The sequence below is a fragment of the Poecile atricapillus genome, chromosome 12, assembly GCF_030490865.1.
Source record: "Poecile atricapillus isolate bPoeAtr1 chromosome 12, bPoeAtr1.hap1, whole genome shotgun sequence".
Lineage (NCBI taxonomy): Eukaryota > Metazoa > Chordata > Aves > Passeriformes > Paridae > Poecile > Poecile atricapillus.
The window spans coordinates 16,083,644-16,108,921 of NC_081260.1; the positions used below are offsets into that span (position 1 = coordinate 16,083,644).

The 25,278-nt window shown below is 46.7% G+C and overlaps 2 protein-coding genes across 13 annotated transcripts in view; one reads left to right on the top strand and one right to left on the bottom strand.

Annotated features, from left to right (window-relative positions):
• The window catches only part of ZNF711 (zinc finger protein 711), a 27,308-nt gene extending 17,249 nt beyond the window's left edge, over nucleotides 1-10,059 (top strand). For 2 of the 11 annotated variants that reach the window (XR_009278558.1, XR_009278566.1), the window contains exons 9-14: nucleotides 103-1,283; nucleotides 3,086-3,284; nucleotides 3,376-3,752; nucleotides 4,095-5,214; nucleotides 6,555-6,642; nucleotides 10,011-10,059. Coding sequence is in view for 2 of the 11 variants with exons in the window: in XM_058848057.1 (XP_058704040.1) it covers nucleotides 103-1,280 (1,178 nt within the window). In the remaining 9 variants the exon portion in view is untranslated. The other 9 variants (XR_009278563.1, XR_009278562.1, XR_009278565.1 and 6 more) reach the window with 9 other exon arrangements.
• On the bottom strand, nucleotides 6,642-24,069 carry POF1B (POF1B actin binding protein). Of its 2 annotated transcripts, XM_058848067.1 has the most exons (15): nucleotides 23,730-24,069; nucleotides 18,465-18,503; nucleotides 17,979-18,080; nucleotides 15,854-16,036; nucleotides 14,776-14,906; nucleotides 13,785-13,812; nucleotides 12,897-12,971; nucleotides 10,645-10,737; nucleotides 9,551-9,664; nucleotides 9,244-9,396; nucleotides 9,020-9,130; nucleotides 8,351-8,479; nucleotides 7,999-8,072; nucleotides 7,799-7,913; nucleotides 6,642-6,782 (listed from the first exon to the last, which is right to left on the bottom strand). In XM_058848067.1, exons 1-15 carry the CDS (start codon nucleotides 24,066-24,068, stop codon nucleotides 6,777-6,779), a joined length of 1,692 nt encoding a protein of 563 aa, XP_058704050.1. In that variant the 5' UTR covers nucleotide 24,069; the 3' UTR covers nucleotides 6,642-6,776. The 2 variants fall into 2 exon arrangements, with proteins under 2 accessions (XP_058704050.1, XP_058704049.1); XM_058848066.1 differs by lacking the exon at nucleotides 6,642-6,782 and having other exon boundaries at nucleotides 7,377-7,913.
• Nucleotides 24,070-25,278: the final 1,209 nt, after the last annotated feature.

The window sequence follows — 25,278 nt, forward strand, 5'->3', positions numbered from 1 at the left end:
CAAGTGTAAGTGCATGAATCTGAACAGCACTTGGCTGATTTAAAACTTCTTAATCAGTAAATGTGTTTCCTTCATAACTTGTTTTTGTTTGTTCAAAAACAGCTGTTATAATAGGTCCTGATGGACAGCCCTTAACAGTTTACCCTTGTCATATTTGTGGGAAAAAATTTAAATCCAGAGGATTCTTGAAAAGGCATATGAAGAACCATCCCGATCATATGATCAAGAAGAAATACCAGTGTACAGACTGTGACTTTACAACTAACAAAAAAGTAAGTTTCCACAATCATCTGGAAAGCCATAAACTTATAAATAAAGTTGATAAAACGCACGAGTTTACAGAGTACACGAGAAGATACAGAGAGGCGAGTCCGTTGAGTTCCAACAAACTCATCCTGAGGGACAAGGAGCCCAAGCTCCACAAGTGCAAATATTGTGACTATGAGACTGCAGAGCAGGGGCTGCTCAACAGGCACCTGCTGGCAGTCCATAGCAAGAACTTCCCTCATGTGTGCGTGGAGTGCGGGAAGGGCTTCCGCCACCCCTCGGAGCTGAAAAAGCACATGAGGACCCACACGGGGGAAAAGCCATACCAGTGTCAGCACTGCGTGTTCAGGTGTGCTGACCAGTCCAACCTGAAAACTCACATCAAAACCAAACACGGCACCGACCTGCCCTTTAAATGTGAGCACTGTCCCCAGGCCTTCGCCGACGAGAAGGAGCTGCAGCAGCACACCGAGCTCTTCCAAGGGCATAAGACTCACCAGTGTCCCCACTGTGACCACAAGAGCACCAACTCCAGTGACCTGAAGCGACACATCATTTCAGTGCACACCAAGGATTTTCCCCACAAGTGTGAGGTGTGTGAGAAAGGCTTCCACCGGCCCTCGGAGCTCAAAAAGCATAGCGAGACCCACAAAGGGAAAAAGATCCACCAGTGTAGGCACTGTGACTTCAAAACCTCGGATCCCTTTGTGCTCAGTGGGCACATCCTCTCCGTTCACACCAAGGACCTGCCTTTTAAATGCAAAAGGTGTAAAAGGGGCTTCAGGCAGCAGAACGAACTGAAGAAGCACATGAAGACCCACAGTGGCAGGAAGGTTTACCAGTGCCAGTACTGTGAGTACAGCACCACGGACGCGTCGGGCTTTAAGCGCCACGTCATCTCCATCCACACCAAAGACTACCCCCACAGGTGTGAGTACTGCAAAAAGGGCTTCCGCAGGCCCTCCGAGAAAAATCAGCACATAATGAGGCACCACAAAGAGGCCATAATGTGATAGGTGAGCTCCAGAGGAAGCGATGTAGAAACTGTGATATGCTAATTGGGGAAAAAAATAAATCTCACGAACTGTTTCTCCTGGTTTCAAAGCTTGATATTAAACCATAACTTTACATTCTTTGTATTAAAAGTCTTAAAAAGTATTAGGGTTGGCAGGGGATCTCATAGCCCTATGATTGTTGCTGATCAGAACCTAAAGAGCACTAGAGAATGCAGAGGATGGATGAATGTTTTAAATTTGCAGAAAGATGGATGAATGTCTCCAAGTGAACAGTATTTGCCATTGCTGAGTCTAGAGGACAGGGCAGAGCTGATTGTGTGACCCATTCTGTCAGTCCCAACGTGTCTCCAGTATGGAAACAGATCCCTGGTGGGGTGAGCTACAGAGGGTTTGCAAAGGAGCCCCCTCTTCACTTCTTGTGCAGTTTGGAACGGGGAGTTTTAGTCAGACACTTCATCACAACGTTTTCAATTGTGCCTAGAATTTGAATTCCAGAACTGGCAAAATCTGGGGGGGCGGGGGGAAGGGTGTCCCTTGTTTGGTTTGGTTTGGGGTTTTTTTTTTTCAAACATTTCATAGGGAAACTTTTTGGTTTCCTTTATTAGTTTAGGTCCAAGAAGCATTTTTTTACTGGTTTTCAAAGCTGCTAACCTATTTTATTGCAGGATATGATGTTTAAAATAGAGCATTATGTTATGGTCTCAGAGGTGGTGTTCTGGTGCTAGGGTTAAAGATGTATATGTGTATAATTTCCCTTTTTTTATCTGAAACTACAGTTGAATGTTGTTCAGTATGGCACATATAACAAAATTAACTTTGAATTTGACTTTTTTTTTTTAAAGGATAAAAATGGATGCAGCTCATAGTGTTGTGACTCAACACTAATTTTTTTCATTGCTACTTTAAAGTCTTCTCTAAAAGGAATATTAAAAGCAGTTAAAAACTGTAGGGGTTTTTTAATTAAAATTCAAAGTACTTAGAGGTTCTTTAGGGCAGTGTTCTTAACAGGTATGGCAGTTACTGTCCTACCTCCTAATAGGAAATTTTCCATATAGACATAAAAATGCACCTTTTAATCGATTCTTTTAAAAAAAGATCTATACCATGCTATAAACATGCATTTTCAATCTGTAAGAAAGTATATATGCAGTATTTAACCAGAAAAATCTGCTGCCACTAGAGTTTGGAGGTGGATCTTGAGTTTACAGTGTATACATTTAAAATATGCATCCCTTTAAAAATGCTTTGTGTTAGCATGCTGCAAATCCAATGGCGCTTATATAACGAGCTGGTCTAGGGCTATTTAATGAAAAACCTGGTCATAAATGTTATGCATATAATGTGTATTTTTTACTTTTTTTAGTTGCTTCATGTTTGCACACAGCTGTTCACATGAGAAATTGTAACTTCATGCTATATTGTGGCTTTGTGTTCCAGATAATGTTCATATTTTGTTTTTGCACCAGATGAGAATCAGTTCCTTGAGAATAAATTTTTTTTATATTTCTAAACTTCAGAAAGTTAAAATTTGGGAAATCTCTTAGACAAATAAGTGTTTTATGTGGCTGTAAAAAATGATGTACACGCTGTAAAATAAGATTGTCACTGTTCTGTGGGATTATTATTTCTAAATGTGTTACTCATCGTAACGGGCATACAATAAAACGCATCTCTTGCACTCCAGATTTTTTGGAGTTTCCTTTTCATTTATGGTGTTTAGGAAAGTCCCATTCTCTGTAAATTTGCCTGATTTTAATTGCATTATTCATTAATTAATATGTAATCACTTTTCAAGTAAACAGGTTGCTGCAGGGCTATTTATCAGACTGTTGAGGAGAGAACATTGGGTTTGATTTAACCCTTTAGACTTACAGGTAATGTATTTGTGTTTGTTTTGCTTATTTCTAAAATAATTATCAAATGTGATACTGACATTCCTTTGATTTTTTTTTTTACCTTTAAGAGAACAAAAAACTTCTCACATATTTTGGGTAAACCCAGGTAGGTTTTTGTCTTTTTATCTGTGCAATAGATAGAGCTTGCAGAATGAAATTCTAAAAATGCTGCTATCCTAAATTCCCTCTCTTTTTAGAATACTTGAATTACAACATCAGTGGCAGATTAAAAAGCTGAAGAAGAGCATGTGCTATTAAATGAACCCTTCATCGAGGATTTTCAACGGGCTTTGAGCCACTGAACTTGTAGATTTTGCACAAAGAGCAGAAATTAAGCAGACAGGAATGAATTCATCTGGGTTTTGTTGCTGCTTTTCCTTCCATGCCCAGCAATCAGAAAGGAGAAAATCTTAGTGATTTAAAGCTGTGGATTTCTGACAATGTCAATGCTTTGTTCCTGAGTGATATGTTGAATACACGGACCAAAGGAGTTTCTTCATCGCCTGAAGATGATCCCTGACTGCCCATGGCTGCTGGCTCCACTTTCCACCCTACAGCTGGACCAAAGCATCAGGTAACTAATTGTTCTGTATCAAAGCAGGAAGTCAATTGCTGTTCTTGACATAAGATTTTACTAGGAAGTGTTGTTTTAAATCTTCTGAAATGCAAGGATAAAATGGCACCTGAATCCTCAGCAGTTTGAGGGACAATTCCCAAATCCTTCTCAGTGCCTTTTCCCAGTAAATATTTGAGAGCTGTGACAGGTCAGGGGTGCTTGAGCAAGCAGAACCTCACAAAGGTGTGCAGGGCTTACTCTGAAGTGTCAGATCTGTTTGGTGCAGCTTTTTATTGGGCTGACAGGTGCAGTTAGAAGTGATTCACATCCTGATCATCAGCTGTGTTTTCCTCTCCTCAGGTTTCAACTGCCCACAATTAAAGGTAATAAACTGGAGAGTAAACACGGAAGAGCTGCAGCAGAACTCTGGAGGTGAAGGTGAAGTACTGGGTGTGGCTGCCAGAGAGTTCCCAGCCAGGGCTCTCCTTGGCTTTTATTTTACAGCTGAGGCAGAGAAACTTCAATACTGCAGAAAGGTCAGTCAAACCAAAGAAGACAGTTTCCTCCTTTTCAATGCAAAACAAGACTGCATTCTGGCAGATAGACAGGGCAGAATGTCTGTTGTTGTAATCATATAAAGTAAATAGTGTCTGACTTTTTCTAATTTGTTCCTGGAAATAATGTAGAAGACTTGAGCTAAAGTAAAACATTTCTAACCAGGAATTACAGAGCTGAGTAAATGAGAAAATGAGTTTCTGTAAACTCCAGCAGAAACCACATTTGGTAAATCAGTTCCAGTTCCACAGCAACAAGGGGACAGCTGAGCCCACAGTAACAGGTACTTCATAGTAAAAAACTACTACATTACATACAGTTTGAAAACAAAACCAGCCTATAAATAAGTGGTCATATGCTTTACCTACTAGTCTAATTCAGCTTTTTGACAAGCATGCATTGCTTTGTTTTCTGTTAGTACAAAATGTAGCTGCAGCTTCAGCTCTGCAGCATTTACAGGGTCTGGTGATCGTCAGACTCTTTGAGGAGCTGTCCTTGCTACCCCCAGGACAGAGAGCTGGCTGTCCTGAGCAGCAACCTGGGCTTTTTCTAAGCAGGTTGCAGTTTCCCTGGCTGCCCCAGGATGGTGTTTCCAGTGGGATGGCTCATCTGGATTTGAAAAGAGCATTTTCCTGACAGTGGCCTTTGCCATGCAGTTGTCTCACCACACCCAGCAGCTCCTGGTCTGAGCCCTGTCCATCCTTAAGGGAGTTCCCTGCGTGCCCTGTGCTGTACCAGAGAATGGAGGAAACACAACTTGGTGTCACTGAGGGGCTGGTTGGGAAATCCATGGGTGAGATGAGCCATCAGGAACTGTGGCAATTAATAACTCCCATTTCTGCTCTTTGTAGCTTTGTCTGAGCTGTGGGAAACACCTGGCCCTGGTGGGAGCACAAGGAGCACCTGCACCCAGACACCTGCACAGGTAACTCTGATGGTATTAAACAAACATGGTGCTCTTCCTCTGTTAGTCCTTTTTTTGGTTATTATCAACAGTGAAAAGTCATTTGATGCCAATGTAACTAAAATTATTTATTCCACTGACACTGTCCCATGACAGAAGCACATTAGTTTTGAGTGTAGATTTACCTTTTATTCACTGCTCTGCAGAAAGAGGGGTTACTTCACAATCTGTTTTAGAATAATTACTGAATGCAGAGGGCCAAGGCACTCCTTGTTCAGATGAGGGTATGTAACCAACTAAAGCCTATTCCTGTAAAGCCAGGCTGAAGGGGGGACCAGGCTGGTGAAACTGCAGGCCCATCTCAGCCTGGACACACTCACAGAGCAGCAGCAGGACCAGGTTTTACTCGTGGCTCTTTGCCCAGTCCTGAAGAGCACAAGGCCAGCTGGACATCCAGCAGTACCTGGGGAAATTCTGGCAGCAGCAGCCAGAAAAGGGAGCCAGCCCTAATCCTTTACTTGTAAAGATTCATGGAGAGGAACAAAACACCACCTTACCCCCCTCCAGCTGTACACAAGGTATTTCCAGGACAGACAGACAATGATCCAGAGAGTTAGACTTGGGTTTATTTCATGGTTACAGGTAGCCTCCAGCATTCTTTCCCCATTAAACATTACCTAGGGTCTATATTATCTGGGAACAGAAATAGATGGCTGCAGCAGGAAAGCAAAGCAAGAACCCCACCATAAAAGAGCACCTTTGGATTGCAGCGTTGCAAACTTTCCCTGTGAGTCTCTGTGCTGTGTTGCTCAGACAACTACTGAATCATGAACACCAAATCAGTTTGAAAGAACTTCTGTGGTCCTGCAAGGAGCAGAAATTGTAAGTGGCAGGTTGGTCTGATAAGGAAATTTAGTCCATGAGTTATTTTCACATAAAGTTCTTCTATATAAAAATATACCAAGTTCTTGAAAATTTGAAGCACAGCAAATAAATACTTACAGCTGGTTTGGGGTGAAAATACATCACCTTTGAGGTCAGAAACATTCTCTAAAATGAGCCTTGGCCCAGCCCTTCACTGAACTGGGTCCTGCTGGCATTTAACAGGTCAGAAGCTGGGTTTGGTGTAAGTTTTGTCCTTTGTGTCCGAGCTTCCCAGACAGAGGCAGGTGTAAGGTAAGGAGCAGCTCCCAGTGAGGTATTTCTGATGTTCCCATGCAGCCTGTGACTCGGCACTGAAAGCAGCTGTGGGAGGGGTGGGACTGACATCGGGGTCATTCCCACTCTCAGCATGAGGAGACAGAACATGGCTACAAAGACCAAGAGGAGAAGGTCTCAGATGTCTTCCTTTTGTCTCCTAGATTGCCTCAGGACTGGCTGAAGAACAGGAGCTAGTCAAGAACAGCTGAAGTCCACAGAAGAATAGCATCCCACTCTTCCGAGGGAAAAGTGAGTTCTTAATGTTTTCCCAGCCTTCCTCACTATCAGACTGAACCTTTTTTTGGATGCAGAAGAGCAGAAAGTAAAGCAGTTTTAGTGGTTGTGAACTCCTTGGAGCAGCTCTGAGGGCTCAGAGGTTTCTCTCATTCCTAAAAGAAACAAGCAGCTTGTTAGAAGAAATGCACAAACCTGTTCCTGTGAAACAGAACTACCTCCCATAAAACATCTCATTTAATTACCCACTTGTTTTCTCTTGTAGAGTGTCCAAGGGGACCAGTGAGCTTTCCTCTATACCAAACACTTTAATTTTTCATTTCTCCATTGATGTTTCATTGCTTGACATTTCACTAGGTTGCAATGCACCTAGGTGAGGTTTAGGGATCAGCAATAAAACTCTGCTCTTTGCCAGTTACCTGAGCCTTTTGCTTTCTTAATCCTGCTGCAGGCAAGGTGTCCTTGAGGAATGTGCCAGATGTGTTACCTGCATCTGTCACAGAACTGTCCCCTGGCTGTGCCCCCCACCGTGGTTGTGCCCAGGTGCTGCAGTGACTTTGTGCCTGCAGCCACCACCACCCCACATTTCTCCAGCCTTTACCTTGTAGCCAGACTCAGCACCACGAGCCCTGCCTGGAACAGAAATAGCTTCTGCAGCCCTGTCCTCTATTTCTACTCTGAATCACTCCTTAAAGTGTCACCACTCTTCTGCATTCCTGGGTTCGTCACTGCCCTGGCTCAAGGTGAGTTTCAGGGATGTGGTGCTTTGTATGTTTAAATAATAGCTTGGAGTCATTAATGCTCCTAATGCACTGGAGCACAGCCCTCCCAAATCCCTCCTCACCTGAGAGCACAGCAGGACACAGTCCCTGCCTACCTGCCCAGTACAGCAACACCCCGGGGCTGGTGTTAGAGCAATGCTGCTGCTTTTGTTCAGGGTAATTAGGTGCCAGAGAAAACAACAAAAGGTTTTATTTGTACCACACCCACCAATTACTGCCTGCTCCTAAGAGCCAGGACACTTCCCTGGCTGCAGTCAGTCACTTTGCTTTTTGCAGTTAAATTACCACGAGGGCATCTCTGAGCTCTCAGTTTGGGTAATACTTGCTTTGAAGTTAAATTGAACACTCAGGGAGTGCAGAGGGAACAGTCCATGTCCAGGTAAACTTACGTGTTTCCAGATCTCTCCAGTCCTCTCAATTACAATCGTTTGTGATTTATTGACAGGTGATGTGACCTTGTAGTCATCAGACAGGAGCCCCAGAATAGGATACTGATTCCTGTACCTGCAGAGAGTTGAACAGGTTGCTTAACAGAGCCTAAACAAAGGAAAGCCCAAAGGATGTGTTTCTAAGGTGAATAACACGTTACTTTTTAGTGATGATGGCTGTCACCCCAGGGGACTGACTGCCGGATAACTTCTCATGCTTCAGCCTGAAGAGCTCCTGAGAAAACCAAAAGCAAACACTGGTGTGAAGTAATGTTTTCTGAAGTATCAGTTCAAAAGATTCACAACAAAATATTTGCAGAATTTTCTCTCAGAAAACAGTCTGAAAGTCTGCCCTTCCAGAAGGCTGGCAGAGGAACAGCATTCAGTTAAAACAAATCCTAGCCCCCTGAGTCAGGAGAGGACAATGAAGCTCCTGGTAAGGTTCCACCTACACAGTACATGGAGGCTGAAACACAAAAACCCTTAGAAGAGAAATAATTGGTATTATTTTACCTCTTGCTGTTGTTTAATAAAAGCCTCTTTGTCCTCCAGCAGCGATGTCAGTTCGTGCAGCCTCATTTGCAAGTCACTGTTGCTCCCCTCTCTCCTGGTTATGTCCTGCTGGAACTGGCACAGCTGGGACTGCAGAACAAGGCAGGAGCTCTCAGGTGTGGGGAGCTCTGGGCAGGGCCCCTCAGCACCGACCCAGGGCTCTGGGGGTGGCATTTCATTAACACCATCAACAGTGAGAACCAGGGATTGTCAGGTCAGGAAGTTGAGCCACACCAAATTCAGAAAGTGCTAATTGGATTGAATTCTACCCAGTATTAATTTAATGATTTTACAATTCTCAAGCTAAACCAACACTGAACCTGGGATTTACTTTTGTTTCCTATTGAGCATCTGTTGACTAATTCCTTATGTTATCAAGGCATACAAAGTATCCTTTTAGACAGCCTGCTAATCAGATTGATCCCTATTTTCTTCATGTAAAGAATGGTTGGGGTTTTTTTACATCAGTTTTATGTTCTACTATGAAAGTTTCAAACCACCACCAGTGTCTGTGAGTAAAGTAACTGCACAATCAGAAGATACCCAAAAAGTGCCTGTGGTGGATGTGTGTTGCTGTAACTGCAGGAGCAGCTGTCCCTGCACACAGCCAGTGGCAGCAGAGCCCCTTACCCTGAGGCTGCGGATCTCCCTGTCCTTGTCCTCCCTCAGGTTGTTGATCATCTCCACGTAGCGGCTGGAGAGCTCGTCCGTCGTGGTCTGCAGGGTTGGGCTGGAGCAGCTCTGCAGCAAAGAACCCGTTTGTAGTTTACAATGAGTGTAAATCATTAGTTTTCCTACACTGATCCCTCTGAGTCTGGGACTCAGCTGCTGCAGCCAGCCAGGTGAGCTCTCACCTGCAGCTTGAGGCTCTGGATCTCCTGCTCCAGGGCCCTCTTGCTGTACTCCAGCTCCTTCAGCTGGCAGTCCTTGTCACCCTCGCTGAGCCGCAGGGACAGGAGCTGTTCCTCCAGGGAGCGGCATCTGGCAGTGCTGTCCCTGAGCCCTTGCTGGAAAGCACAGGGGGAATGAGCACATGGAATTTCTCAGGGGAGGAACAGCATCACACATGCAGCAGGCAGCAGTTCTCAGAGTACCCAAAAGCCAGCAAATTGCCCCCATTTTGGCTGCCTGGAATGACACTGAAAATGTTTCTCAATTCACCTGCTGTTGACGATTGTTCTCCCTCAGAGAAGCCAGCATTGTTTCATATTCTTTGACTTGAGAATCCTTAAAAGCCAAATCCTTCTTCAGCAAGACATTGTCAGTTTCCAGCTTCTGCAGGACAAAAGTCAAAAACTGTCAGTCAAAAGCTGCAATTTTTCAGCAAGCTCTTCCCATAAAGTACAACACAGTCATTAATAAAGGGATGTTTTAGAACTGAGAGAATGCTCAACTTTCATGAAAGTTTGGGGTTTAGGTACACAGTACACACTCTAGAACCTGTGGCTTTGTGCTGGGTGGTGAACACTGGAATCCTGGACACTGCTTCCAGTCTGTTCAAATAGAAGCCAACAAAAACAAACAACCAAATAAAAACCACCCCAAAACTAAGCCCATTGCACAGATTCCTTGTTCTGTTCTCAAGTTGCAACTCCTTCTCCCTCAACTTTGCATCTTCCAGGACAATGCTGTGACATTCCCAGTGGTGCTGAGCACTTGGGCTGGTGTGGGAAACATTGCTGCTTCCCCAACAGGAATGGTCTGCTGCCTCCAAACCCACAGAGCTGGGATGGCTGAAGGCCAGAGAACCTCTGGAGCTGCCAAAGCCACCATGTCCATCCAGCCCTGAGAACCTCTGGAGCTGCCAAAGCCACCATGTCCATCCAGCCCTGAGAACCTCTGGAGCTGCCAAAGCCACCGTGTCCATCCAGCCCTGAGAGCCTCTGGATCTGCCGAAGCCACTCTGTCTATCCAGCCCTGAGAGCCTCTGGATCTGCCAAAGCCACCATGTTCATCCAGCCCTGAGAACCTCTGGAGCTGCCAAAGCCACCATGTCCATCCAGCCCTGAGAACCTCTGGAGCTGCTGAAGCCACCGTGTCCATCCAGCCCTAAGAACCTCTGGATCTGCCAAAGCCACCGTGTCCATCCAGCCTAGAGAACCTCTGGAGCTGCCAAAGCCACCATGTCCATCCAGCCCCCCTGAGGCACTGACAGAGCAGCCACTGGCACCAGCACAGCTCCAGCCTGGAATGGCAGCCCCGAGTCCAGCTGCCAGCAGCTGGATGAGCCATGGGCAGTGAAGAACAGGACTCACCCCCAGGTCATCCTGTAAATGGCAGAGCTCCTCACGCAGATTCTTGAACGTGGAAAGCACAAGTCTCAGGGATTTGTCTGATGTTGCTCTCATCTGGGAGGGGAGAAATGAAAAGGATAATTGGGATTAATTAGGCAGCTTTGTTTACCATATGCCTGACAAGAGGTAGAACAGAAACTGCTTTACAGCTGACAGTAACTTCTAAAACCATTGCATGTCCTTTGAAGTGCCCACAGTTTCTACAGGAAACATTTTCATTGCACTTTGTTCTGCAAATGCCAGTTCAATTTCTGCTTTGTAATGCAGGACAACGTTGTTAAAAGTGAAGGGAACAACAGGGTAAGGAACTGCCTTTGTACACCAATAAAGGGAAAAATAAATGTGTTAATATTGCACAATTATTATTTGAGCTTTCAATGTTTTGTGCTTACACTGATTTTTGAAAATTACTGCCCTGCTTGAAAAGGCACGGAGGAATGAGCCATGTTTGAGATCTGGCAAAGCTTTGGGCTCATGAGTGAAGGAATTTAATTAACATTTTAAAAAATCTAAATTGAAAAAGCTCATACAGCCAACTCCTCCCTTTAAAAGGAAAAAGATCCCAAAGATGAAAGGAGTCACCTGGATGAAAGAGAAAACAAGAAGTGACCACAGCCCAACACTCTTCTCCTTTGGAATGCTAATTTTAATGCCTCTAATAGCTGTGTATTGATTCAGGTGAAAACATAAATTGGTGAAAACATAAATTGTTGTATTTCATGATACATTTATAATATCTAAAAGAAGAAAAACAGGCTTTGAAAGGACACACAAAACTCCTCAAGTTATGTCTCTTGAAAGGACTGAATATTCTGTGCAAAAACCTGTAGTATTTTCTTGTCTGGACAAAAGTGAAACCCTCCTGTGTGTTCCTTTAACATGGAAGAATGACCTCTCATGTTCTCTAGCCATATGGGGATTTGCCCTTGCCCAATTTTTTATCCCCACTGGTGCCATGGTGTGACTGAGACTTCATTCCTAGTGTAACTCACCTTTTTGTTTGTTTTGTAATTAAAGCACAAATTTTGCTTTTGCCTTATGGTTTTGTTCATTTTATTGTGTAATACACTATGGAGTAGTTTGAAAGAAGGAATTGAGTCAAATGGTGACATTTAGACTATAAAAATGTAAGTAAAACCCCACTCAGCAACTGCTTAGAGCTAGAGGCTGCTAAATCCCAGAGGTGCCATGTGCTTCTCCACTGGAATTCCATGTCCTTCAAGAAGCCTCTGGGCATTCCCAGCTCAGGATCCTGGGCTGTGCCAACTCTGTCCTGGTGGCCAAGAGCTCTGAGAGCACTCTGGGTGGATCCTGACAACACCTGGTTCCCCAAAAGCCATTTTGGCTGCATTTTATAATCACAGCTGTGAGGATGTAAAACCAGCTGGACACAGAAACAGGAAATGCCTGTTCCAGCTTTTCCACCTGGAGCTGAAGCAGCCTCCCAGGACAGTGTGCCAGCGTGAGGCCATGGAATATTTGGGGGTTGATGTCCATCTTCCTTGTAAGAGAAGCACAGAATAATTAATAATAAGATGGAAGGGATGGGGGAGGGTGGAGCAGGGCAGCTGGAAACTCAGACCAGGCTGCTCCTTCTCAACTTCATCTCAATGGATGTTTTTTTAACCAGGAAGTGATTCCAAGGTGCAGAGCCCAGATCAGGACCCTCCTGCTGAGGCTGCCCTGGATGCTGCTCTGACACACCTGCCTGGCACAGGCAGCTCTGAGTGCTGAGCTGTGCTTTTGGCATCGGGCAACAAAAGGAACCAGTCCTGATGTGGTTCAGGTGTGAAGGGTTTTGGCTTCCTGGGCTGGTTCTTCAGCTCCCTCCCTGCTCCATGCCCAGCCAGGGGGTTGGGCTGGGAGCAGGTGGGATTCAGGCTCTGCTTCTGGGTTTTTAGCTCCTCCTATTTGTGTTTGGCTTTTAAAGTAAAGCCTTAATACACAAAACAGAAAGATGAAAGGCCTCTGTTCTCCTGCCAGTGGTCAAAAGCCACAACAGTTTCCAGTGAAACTGCAGGAAAGCCCCAGTAAAGCTCCATTTAAAATACACAAGCGGACTGTGGGTCCCTGTGACACTTCACAGCACCCATTCCACCCCCTTTACTCTAGAAACACCAGCATGAGGGAAGACAAGGTGAAGGCTGTTATGTACCAAATCCCTCCTGTGTGTGAGCAGCTCCCAGTTCCTACAGGCTGCCAAGCTCCCATACCTGCAGGAGATAACGAATCTGCTGCTTTGTTGCCTCAGACAGTCCTTTGGGAATTAATTCTTCAATATCTTCAGTCTAAGCAAAGAAGGGAGGAAAGGGGAGACATCTTGATTAAGAATTTTGCCTGGTAGATAGTAATGTGGTTTCTTCATTAATTACATAGCTCTGCTATGAAAAACATCCTTAGTACCAGGCAAATAAGAACAAAAATAGATCAAAGTCTATCCAGAAAACTTCCAAAGTCTTTTATATGTGGGGCATGTACAAAATGAGATAAAGTGATACATGAAGCATATATTCAAATCCTTAAATTTAACATTTGAAAGCAGTATTCAAACCAATCCTCTCTCAGGAATTAACAGCTGATGCTACAATTCCCAGCAGTTTATGGTAGGGCAAAACCTGGTGTTTCTGAATGGGCTGCCAATAAACCCCAGATGACCACGGGGAGATGCTGCCAGGATTCAGTGGCATTTGCTTCCTGCAGGTGAAGCCAGGACAGGTATTTCTGCCCCATTCACACTGAATGCCTTCAAAGCTGCAGCAGCTGCTGCTCAGCAGCAGCTTCACCAGACAGGGAGTGAAAGAACCTTTGCAAAAAATACACTGTAAAAATACAGGTACCTGTGCAAATAATTTTCAGTGAAACCATTATTGGAACAGGGGGGAGAGACTTCCAAAATTTGACTCTCATACTGGAATAATGCAAATTCTTGAAGTTTCCTTTCAGTATTATCATATTTGCAAATACCTGCCTGGCAGTAGTTTTCAGGCTCTGAATGTTTTTACCAAGCAGGAAGCAAAGACCAGCCTCCTTCATTTCAACTGCTTTGGCTTAATTTCCTTGAACCCTTCCCCACCGGTGCCAGGGGACAGCCTGAGCCTTACCTGGCATGTGAATTCGATGTCGTGGTTCCTGTAAAACACAAAACCCAAGGATCTGTTAACTGAAAGCTGCTTGAGAACTTTCAGGATTCAGGCCCACATTCACCACTAAAAGATTATCTGGACAATACAGAGCAAGGAAGGGTCTTTATGAGCTGCAGAGTCATTACCTTCCCTCTGTGGAGGAATTCCTGGGGAGACTGGAATCCTACAGCAGCAGGGCTAACACAGGCTGCCTATCCCCAGTCCTTTGGGCAGTTATCCCAATTATGGGCAGTTAACCCAATTACTCCCTTAATTGCCTGGGTAATGGTTTGCCCACAACTGCTGCAATGTCCTGCCCCAAGTGTTGACTAGGCACTGTTAGGGTTTCTGTGAAGGTTAAATTCCCTTTTTCCCCTGCTACAGGACCACTTTCCTTATTCAGTGACCTTGGAAAGCACCAGACAAGATGGGGAGTGAGGGGGAAGAATGAGGGTGATTGGGAGGGAAGGGGAGAAGGTTGTGCAGGGCACTGCCTGCTATGACTCTCATTTCTTCCCACAGATGGTCTGCAGGGCTCTGCAGAAAATGTGCTTAATGTTCATTTGGATGTAGAGACTGAGCTTTATGCCTGGTGGTGGCTCTCCTTTAATCCATGACCCAACAACACAACAGGACAGAGGGAATTTGGGTATTTGGGTTGTTTCTCCAGGACACAGCAATAGATTTGTGTCATGAAATATGTGTCAGAATGTGCTGTAAGTTCTTGTTTGCTCAATGTACAAACACCTGTGGGAGACAATTCTGAAGCATCAAATTCAATAAATTTCCTTGGCTTACAGCATTTCTATGCCCTCAATTACTTGCAAATCAGATGAACGTGTAAAACATCCAGTCAATTCTAGCTGTCAGGAAGAAACAGAGAACAACCAATTCACAAACAACATTGTCCCCGTCAGCTGTGTGGTGCTGGATGTCTGAGACACAGGAATGACAGATCCAATGGCAATACCTTGTCCCAATCTTCTCCACGTGCTGCAGCAAGCAGCTGTACAGGTCAGTGCTCTTGCGGTGCAGCTCTGCCAGCAGCTCCCCAAAGAAGCGACAGTCCAGCTGCTCGGGGCTGTCCTGGGGGCAGCTCACCTGGCAGGAGACAGGCAGGACATCAGAACAGGGTCCCTGCTTTGGGATGAAAGCTGAACATGAAAATGCAACAGGTAGGATGGATTTGGGTCTGGCTGCTCTTAGCAATTTGCAATTTATTTACAGTTTTCTTGGTAGTGAGTCTTCCATGTCTGCTGATTTTCAATAAACTGTACACAGAAGAATTCCTTCCTTTAGAACAACAAGAAACAGGCAAAGTCTTGCTTCCACAGCAGTGTCCTCAGCTCTATGGGAACATCAGCCCAAGCTGAGTGTCCTGAGCTGGTTGATGGGAGTGTCAGGCTCTGGGAGGTTCTGCACAGGTCTGACACCGAGGTCCCCAGGGTGTTTGTCACCCAAACACCGACTGGGTGCACAGGAGGGACCTGCTGCACTCCCTCCCCAGCTGCACTAACAGGCTACAGGTACACCAGGAAGCTCCTTTTGTGCTTCCACTGAATCTGTGTCAACAACTTTTGCATCAGATTGAAATATATTTGAAGCCCTGGCTGATCAGCGTAGGAGGAAAGGAAGCCTGAGCTGATGCCTGCCAGGGTTACAAAGCAATGTGTGATTCCTCCCCAAGCAGAGGCTGTGCATCCCTCAGCCTTTGTGCACAGCCTGAATTGATGGGTAAAGAAAACAAAACCAAACAAGCCAGTGAGACTGAGCACAGTTAAACACCATGGACTGATCTCAGTCAGTGCACACCTGAGCACAGGTCTGTGGCAAGGAGAAATACAATTCCTCAAACAGCCTTTCCCTCCCAACAGCACTCGAGGATGCCTTGGACAGCCCCAGACAGACACACAGACCCTGCTTAGTGACGAGGCTGCGGTGCTGAGAGCCCATCACAAACCTCTGCAGAGCCATAAAACCTCCCATTCCCAGAGTTCTGTCTCTGCCCAAGAACAAACCGCTCCGAGAACACAGCGAGGGGCCCTCACCAGCTCAGGGGGCACCGTGCTCCTCCTGACGGGCTGGACCCGGCACTCGTCGCTCCCCGGGCCCGGGCACAGCTCGCAGGGAGAGCCCGTCTGGGTCTGCTGGCACTGCTGGGTGACGGCGGGCGGAGGGCACGGAGGGCACTGCGGGCACTGCTCCGGGGGACACAGCTGGAACTGCCTCTCCTGGCACACAGAGACACCTGTTAGTGCTGGACACTGCAGGGAATGGGGAATATCCTGGCACAGAGGGATCTGTTAGTGCTGGACACTGCAGGGAATGGGGAATATCCTGGCACACAGAGGGATCTGTTAGTGCTGGACACTGCAGGGAATGGGGAATATCCTGGCACACAGAGACACCTGTTAGTGCTGGACACTGCAGGGAATGGGGAATATCCTGACACACAGAGGGATCTGTTAGTGCTGGACACTGCAGGGAATATCCTGGCACACAGAGACACCTGTTAGTGCTGGACACTGCAGGGAATATCCTGGCACACAGAGACACCTGTTAGTGCTGGACACTGCAGGGAATATCCTGGCACACAGAGACACCTGTTAGTGCTGGACACTGCAGGGAATGGGGAATATCCTGGCACACAGAGACACCTGTTAGTGCTGGACACTGCAGGGAATATCCTGGCACACAGAGGGATCTGTTAGTGCTGGACACTGCAGGGAATATCCTGGCACACAGAGGGATCTGTTAGTGCTGGACACTGCAGGGAATATCCTGACACACAGAGGGATCTGTTAGTGCTGGACACTGCAGGGAATGGGGAATATCCTGACACACAGAGGGATCTGTTAGTGCTGGACACTGCAGGGAATATCCTGGCACACAGAGGGATCTGTTAGTGCTGGACACTGCAGGGAATGGGGAATATCCTGGCACACAGAGACACCTGTTAGTGCTGGACATTGCAGGGAATATCCTGGCACACAGAGGGATCTGTTAGTGCTGGACACTGCAGAGAATGGGGAATATCCTGGCACAGAGGGATCTGTTAGTGCTGGACACTGCAGGGAATATCCTGGCACACAGAGGGATCTTTTAGTGCTGGACACTGCAGGGAGTGGAACATCAACCTCAACAGCAAATTAAATGTGTCTGTGACTGGCAGTGCCGGTGGTGGTTTCAGATGTTCTAATAATCCAAATAAAATTGCATTTATACCTAACTGAATATGAGTTTGCCTCACATTTTCATACTCCAGGGTTGTAATTCACCAATTTTCCTTCCAATTTTAGTAGGTGCCAGTGAGAAGCACAGGTGAAAAACCTTTCCCAAGGCGGATGTCCCATTACACATGAAAATTTCCTTCAAAACTATGCTGCTGGTTTGACCTAAATCTATAAACAGCCCAGGTAACAAAAATCAGAAGTAAAACTATGGTTTCCAGGACTAAACTCCACAATTTTTTATACTTTTCTTTGCACATCATCTGAAGAAAGAAAAAAGCTGTTATTTATAATTACATTTTTTTCCTTTTCCACTTCAGAGACTGGATATCAGAGAGAATTCAGCTGTCTAAAATCCAGAGAGACATGAAAACTTCCATTTCAAAAAACAAAGCAAAAAAAACCTGAAGTGAATCACTTTGAGATATGCTAAATTTCAAATTTCTTTTCCTGTTTCAAAGCAATAAAGTGGAGTGATATTTTTGCTATTGACAAAACACCAACTATAAGATGAAATTTCAGACAGGTCTGCCAAATACGTTTTAAGGAAAAAAAATTAAAACCACAATTATTTCTTTTTACTAACTCTTGAAAAAAAATGTATCTCGATTGTTCTTTTGTGAAGCTACTGCAAGAAACCAATTTACAGTCACTATTCAGATATAGACTGACAGTATTAGAGATACAACAGCAGTTTCCATTGTTAAATAATAATAAATTCTTGGGGAAAATATGGCAAACATTCCACCTTCTGTTCTCCTTAAATATTGCTTCATTTACTTTCAGAATGTGTCCTAGATCACAACAAGGCAGTTCTCAGGTTGGCAGCTACTCCTAACAAAAGTAAGAAAAAAACTCAGTACCAAACCAACCCAGAAACATCCATTTCCCGCTACCAACTCAATTTTCTTCTTGCAATGGATAATATAAACACTCAACTTACTTGGAGGGGATTTAATAGTTCATATTTCCTTATTGTTTTTTCATAGATGACATTATTTCCAGGAGAGAAACTGGCCCCTCTAAGAAAAGGAGATAATGGCTCCTGTAAAACACATAAATAAAAACATCCATAAATCTTGTCAAACAGAAAACTCAGGATTTGTGTAATTTTGACTAAAAACAGATAATTTAAAGGTGAGATGTCCTTTAGGATGTGAACATGTGAGTGTGTGTCCTTTTGGAAACAAAGTGGCTGTGCTTGCATAGGGACTATATGAAATAAATACTGTAGAAACAGCAATTAATCAGTGTCAATAAAGATCTAGCTGCTGAGAGGTGGAGCCTGAGTGGCTGTTCTGCAGTGTTTTCAATCCCTAATAATTCCATCTGTCCCCCTCAGGTGTGAGCTGTGTGTTCTGAGATGTTTAGCATCCCCCACGGAGGAGCTGGGGAAGGAGCTGAGGGAAGTCCAGCACAGTTTCCCCACCTGATCCGGGTTCTCGATGATGATCCTGCGAATGGTGCCCTGCAAGGAAGGAAAAAAGGTTCAGAGATTACTGCATTTCAACCTCTAACACCTTTTCTGGCAGAGGAATCTGATTATGGGCATTGCCTGTAAATACTTTGGGATCCACTTGCCACAATCACTTGGGGATGTTTTAAACCCAGGGCCTTCACACCCAAAGGAATTGGTCCATGGGCAGCACAGCAAGACCCAATCCATCACTGCATTTTAACAGCTGGGTTTTTCTCAATCCCCTCTTTGCAGATCTGAGGGAATTAGTCCATGTTTTCTCTAAGTGCAGCAGAATAGGTGACAAATCAAAGCTGGATGAGGCTTCCTGGACCCCACATCCCTGTTCCAATCCATCTCTTATTTTTGTTTTTTCACGTTACACATCAAACTCAAGCTGGTGTGGATGGAGACACATCATACTCTCGTTTCAGCAAGGCATGGAAATTTGGATTTTGCTTAAACTCAGAAGTGAAGAGGAGGTGCCCAACAACCCACTGGGTCACATCCAGTGCACACAGCTCCACAACTGCCACCTGTGGGAATGATACCCACACGGAGCATCTGCACATTCCTGAATGAAAAATGAGATGAGCCTCTTTAAATTACAAAAATCTGTCCCTGGCAGCAGCTTTGGTTTCAAATAGATTTCTTCAGGTTTTGCCCCAGCACTGTCTAGAAGGAATTGCAGGCAGTGTCCTCCACCAGTTCTAACAAATCACACATTGCTTCAACACTTCACATCCACATCTCTACCCAAACAAGCAGAGCTCCCACTGAGCCCAATCTAAGGGCTGGACAATTTGTCAGTTTGAAGCACACTGTTTATTCCACCTCACAGCACAAACCTCCCATTTTCATAATGAATCATTTCTTCCCCAAAGCCAGGGGGAAGTTTATGTTGCTGCAGTTCAGTCTCAGACACATTCTCAGCCAGGTGGGAGCAGCTCTGAAGTAGGTCAGGTTTCCTGTCAACTGTTGCATAACCTTAGGAAGCCTGGAGCAGTTTTCCAAATCTCCCAAGAGTGAATCATAACAACACCAGGAAAAAGAAACAAAAGTAGAAAATAAACTGTTTTTGTAGCAGTCAGAGTAATTAAAAATTCCAAAATTAAAACTCTTGTGGGAACTTGGGGAGCTGCTCAGTGCTGCTGCCACCCAATGTGCCAGCAGGACTCAGGGGACACCACACACAGAGGCGGAACACGCAGCCCAGTCCTGCACCACTGACACCTGCAGAAACTGGAACTAAAATGTGAAATACTCAGCAAAGGAATGGCCACTGGTGTCAGAGCAGGCACAGCCCGAGCCGTGTCCGTGCTGGAGCACACGGAGCTGTGACACCGGAGAGCCGTGGGACAGCAGGGACTGCTTCATTCCAGCACAGGGACAACACATGGCCATTGTGTGACATTAAACACCAGCCTTGCAACTCACTGAAAGCTTGGACAAATGTGCCAGGACTAACTCAAAGTCTAGAGAGGATAACATATCCAGGGTGTCTCAGAGGAATAAAGCCACAATGGAGGAGTCTGGAGCATTTCAAGTTGAAACAAACCTTTATAATATTCACAAGAACAGTCTCATTGTATATGCAATATTATACAGAACCTACGAATGCTTTGCCTGGATAAAATTATGCTTCTTTTTCAGATACCCAAACTCTTTCATTTTCAAAGAACTGCTTTACAAACACGGATTTGCCTGCCCTTTCTCCTGTTCCAGCCAAGCAGGCTGGACTGGCACGGGCTGGGAGGGGACCAAGAGGCAGGAACGCTGTGTCTGTGCCAGCCTGGATTGCCCACACACAGCTCGGGGCTCTGCACAAGGAGGTGCCACCTCCAAAGCCTCTGGAGCTGTCCCCCAGCAGTGGGGACACTGCCATGGAAAGGGATCTCAGTTTGCTTCCATTTTCCAGCATTCCCAAGGGGCACAGCTCAGGTTACTCTCCCCAAGCAGTCGGAAGCGTTTGGAGATGCAGCATTTTCTAACTGGGAGAAGGAAGGGGAAGGTGGGATTCCAAAGGGCTGTTGTGGGTTTCAGTGGCATGACTGGGTTTGGAATTTGTGACAGCCTGACCAGTCAGTCTGGGTCTGTTTTACAGAATCACAGAATGGTTTGGGTTGGAAGGGACTTCAAAGTTCTTCCCGTTCCAACCCCCTGCAATGGGGCTTATAAGAAGAATTTTAAAAGGTAGCACTAAAACTTACATGAATGTTTTTGCTATTCTTTAAGATTTTTAAATAAGGAATAAGCATTTGATAGATTTATCCTTACTGTGTGCCAATTTTATGTAGAAGCAATCAGTCCAGTCCTTTTTTTTAATTTCAACCCCTTACCCTTGGCTTCAGCCAACCCAGAGATGAAAGTGAGAATTTAATCTATGTCAAAGGCCTTTATCCACAACACATTGTCTTGCTAATTACAAGCAATCCAGTCATCTGCTCATAATTTATGAGTTCCAGTTGGCAGGTGAAATGGGGAAATGGCAGGCTGTGTTTGAGGCTGTTACAACACAGACCAACCCTAAAGCTGGTTAATATTACACAATTTCATGGCAGCCCTTTGCACGTCACAGAGCTGAGCCCAGCCACACAAACACCCAAAATTTCTCACATGGACACAGAACCTCTACAAAGCCTGTCAGGGTTTTGCCCTCTGCAAACATTTGATGTGTGCCACTTCAGAAATTATCTTTCCATGACCATGGAGAAAGGATTCATGCACATAAGCCACACTGGAAGGGAATTTATTCCAACCACTTCTCATTTAGATCAAGCAGAGCAAAACTGGCTGTGAATTACTCCAAGGACAAAAGTTACACCAAGTAAAAAAATCCTGAATCCTGAACCACAAAAAGGACCAGCACATGTGCTCTGTGCACACACCAATTTCAAATTCTCCCTCTCTCCAGCTTATTAAAAGCAAACATAAACACAAGAGCACACCCCAGCCACATGACTGAAGACTAGTACTGTATCAACAGGGATGTTGTTGTTAATCCACACAAGCTCTGCAGAAGCAAATTAAATATAGCTCAAAGACAGCCCTTTGCTTTACCAGCAGTACAGAGCTGAAACTGCAGCTCTGGTCTGCCACTAATCCCAAATTCTCCTGTTACAACAAACACAGGTGTGAGTTTGGTATCGGTCCATTATTCACTTTACGTGGCCCTACACAATCGGCTCAAAGGGCAACTGATCCACTCTTGGGGAATGTCCTACACCCCTCCCAGGGCTTCTCCCTGGCAACTCCCAGCTGACTTCCCTGTTTGTTACTGTTTTCTGCTTTAATAACTTCCGAATAATCTGTATTAGGCGCCTTCCTTCTCCACCACTGAAACTGCAAGCCACACAGAGCCTGACTGAGCTACACCCTCTTGTCTTTAAAGTCTCATCCAGCAAAACACTTCAGCAAGAAATTAGTTTTCATCAGCAGGATGTAATGGATTCAGTGACTGCAACAGATGTTGAAAATTAAACATCCTTCATAGAGCAGCGACAGCATTTGAGTCTGTAATCCTTGTTCACGTATTTATCTAGGCAGAGGAAGCCTGGGACCGCAGTGTTTATGCCGATGAATATTTAAATAATTAACTGCAATTCAGACTATCATCCAGCCTAGCTGAGCAGATCACTTATCTGGGAGGTGAGAGACCTGTGTTTACACTCCTGCCCTACATCTTGCAAAAGAGGATTAACAGCTTGGTTACAGGGGGGATGGCTCTGCCATGACCAACTCCTGCAGAGCCATTGTGATCACAGACTCGTTCAGGCTGGAAAAACTCACCAAGATCTTCGAGTCCAACCATTGGCACTGCCAAGGCCACCACTCGACCATGTCCTCAAGTGCCACATCCACACAGTTCTGAACACTTCCAGGGATGGTGAGTCCACCAATTCCCTGTGTTCTAATGTTTAACCATTCACTCCATGAAGGAATTTTTCCTAATATCCAACCTAAACCTCCGCTAGCAGAACTTGAGGCTGTTTCCTCTTGTCCTTGTATTAGTGCAGCTGCTCATTAACTTCCCAGGATTAACATAAACCATCCTGAGGAGGAAGGCAGCCCTCAAACTATGCAAATATTGCTTTGAAAGGAATTCAGATCTTGTATTGATCTTAATCCAGATTCTTTTTGACAGGTAAATATAACACAGGAAAGAAAATTCAGTAAAAGAGTTCACCTTGAAACAAATGTACGTTGCCATTTGAGTATAGCAGAGCAATCCTATCGATGTTAATGATATTCTGCTGTATGAGGAAAAAATGGTTTGAGAATAAATTCCCATCTTCTTTCTGTTTTTGCAGTCAAATCTGTTCTTAAACTACCGGTTTCTAGTTTTAACATACCAGTTGCATGTGTTAAAATGGCAATAAATTCCACCAATACTTCCAAGCCATGCCTTGGATACACACACAACAAACCTGCTGAACTGCATTATGAGGGCTTTGTAAGCCCGGCTCCAACACCTCAGTCGCGGACCTTACTAAGCACCATCGATTCAAAGAGAACTAATAAGCGCACAGGCTCCGTGTTCTATTTACATGAGCAGCCCCGAGTCAGCAGAGCCGCGGGTGACATCCCGGCGTGAGAAGGGAGCAGGGACCGCTGCTGGGCTGGGGCAGAACTGCCAAAAACGGTGATTGCGTTCAAAGGGTGGGAAAAGCTGTGCGGACACGGTGACACCGCTGCCAGTGACCGCATCCCTGCCGGGGCCAGCCCGCTGAGCCTGGGGACGGCGGGGAGCGCCCACAGCCGCTTCTCCCCGGGGGAAATGAGCGGAGGGGCCGCGGCCGGACCCGTCCCACCCCCGGGGGAGCCCGGCCCGACCCTCCGACCCTGCACACCGCCGGGCAAGCCCGCAGCTCCCGGGGCTTCGATGGCCCCTCATCCCGGGCAGGAGCGGAGCCGGTCCGGGAGCAGCTCCCGAGGGGCCGGGCTGGGGCAGGGTCCCGGTCCGGGAGCAGCTCCCGAGGGGCCGGGCTGGGGCAGGGTCCCGGTCCGGGAGCAGCTCCCGAGGGGCCGGGCTGGGGCAGGGTCCCGGTCCGGGAGCAGCTCCCGAGGGGCCGGGCTGGGGCAGGGTCCCGGTCCGGGAGCAGCTCCCGAGGGGCCGGGCTGGACCGGGGCCGGTCCGGGAGCAGCTCCCGAGGGGCCGGGCTGGGCCGGGTCCCGGTCCGGGAGCAGCCCCGAGCTCGGGGCCGGGCTGGGCCGGGTCCCGGTCCGTGTCCGCCGTACCTGTGGCGGGTCGCAGCCGTGCCCACAGTCCAGCGGCGAGGCGGCCCGGGAGGAGCAGGAGGTGCTGACCCGGCGGCAGCCCGGCCCGTAGCTTCGCACCCGGTCGTAGGCCACGGCGCCGTCCTGCTGCTGGTGCGGAGCGGGGTCCAGGCAGGGCAGCGGCCGCGGCGGCTCCGGGCACGGCGGGGGCTCGGGGCAGGGCGGCGGCTCGGGGCAGGCCCGGCGGACGGGCAGGGTGCTGTAGTGCTGCTGCCGCCGGTAGTAGTGGTGCTGCTGCTGCTGCTGCGAGAGGTGCGGGGGCAGCGCGGGCGGCTGCAGCTGCTGCTGCGCCCCGAACATCGCGGCGGGACTGAGGCAGCGGCGGGGCCGCTCCGGCTTTACCTGCGCGGGCCGCGCCTTGGGCGGGCCACAGCTGCGGGCGGGGCCCGGCCCGGCCCGGCACCGGCACCGGCACCGGCACCGGGCTCCCCGCACAGCCAGACATCGCCGAGCAATGCCTCACCCCGTTCTGTAAAGCCCTTTGCTATTGTTCTCTTCACAACGCGTGTAGCGGGAGGGTAAACCCGTAGTTATCTGCTGCTCAAATGAACTTAAATGTTCTTTTCACGGGAGTTAGGAACTTGGCCTCGGAGCCTTTCCCACCTGCAGGAGCCGCGGAGCCCTCGCCGGCCCGAGGGAGGCTCTGCCTGGAGCAGCAGCTGCCAGGGACAGGAGCAGGTTCTGTACCCGCATCCCTGCTGCCCGCAGGGACCGACCGATCTCAGCCTCCCAGGGTGGTCTGTGTTCAAAGGGACCTTAAAGCCCATCCCGTTCCACGGGCAGGGACACTTTCCACTCTCCCAGGTTGCTCCCAGCCCTGTCCCGCCTGGCCTTGGACACTTCCAGGGATGGAAAAACCAAAGCGGCTCTGAGCAAACTGTGCCAGGGCCTCACCAGCCTCAAAGGGAAGAATTTTCCCTGATATCCCATATATTCCCATCCCCTGTCAGAGGGAAGCCGTTCCCCCTTGTCCTGTCATTCCCAGCCCTCATCATTATGTGTGGAATACCACACGGCTCTTGCCTAGAAAGGATGGAGTTACTTATTCAAAATCTCACTCTGCAGAGAAGAATGCAAACTTGGTTTCTCAATCCAGCGTATTTTGAGTTGGATTCCTCTGGCAGCGTCAGGCAAGCCCTAACTGAGAACATAACTTTGTTCTGCAAGGTCATGTAGCAATAACATAATTGTAGAATCTTGTGTAATGAATATTCTTCTTAGTGATAAACCTGAAATTCTTTATTTTGTCAGTTTGTGTCCCCTACACGCTCACTGTGCTGTAAGGCCGCATAGTACAGTCAGTCACACAGAGTAAAAACTAATTTCTGTAGTATGACATTAGGGCAAAATACCTCTGAGGTGATGAAGCAATACCTTCTGCACTGTTCTACACTGGCCACTCACTGAAAGCTGTCTCTGAAATTAAAGTGTTCACCAAGTCTGCTCAACAGGCATTTAGAAAGGTATGAATTTTAGGGTGAGTACATACAACAATCCGGTATTTTTATTT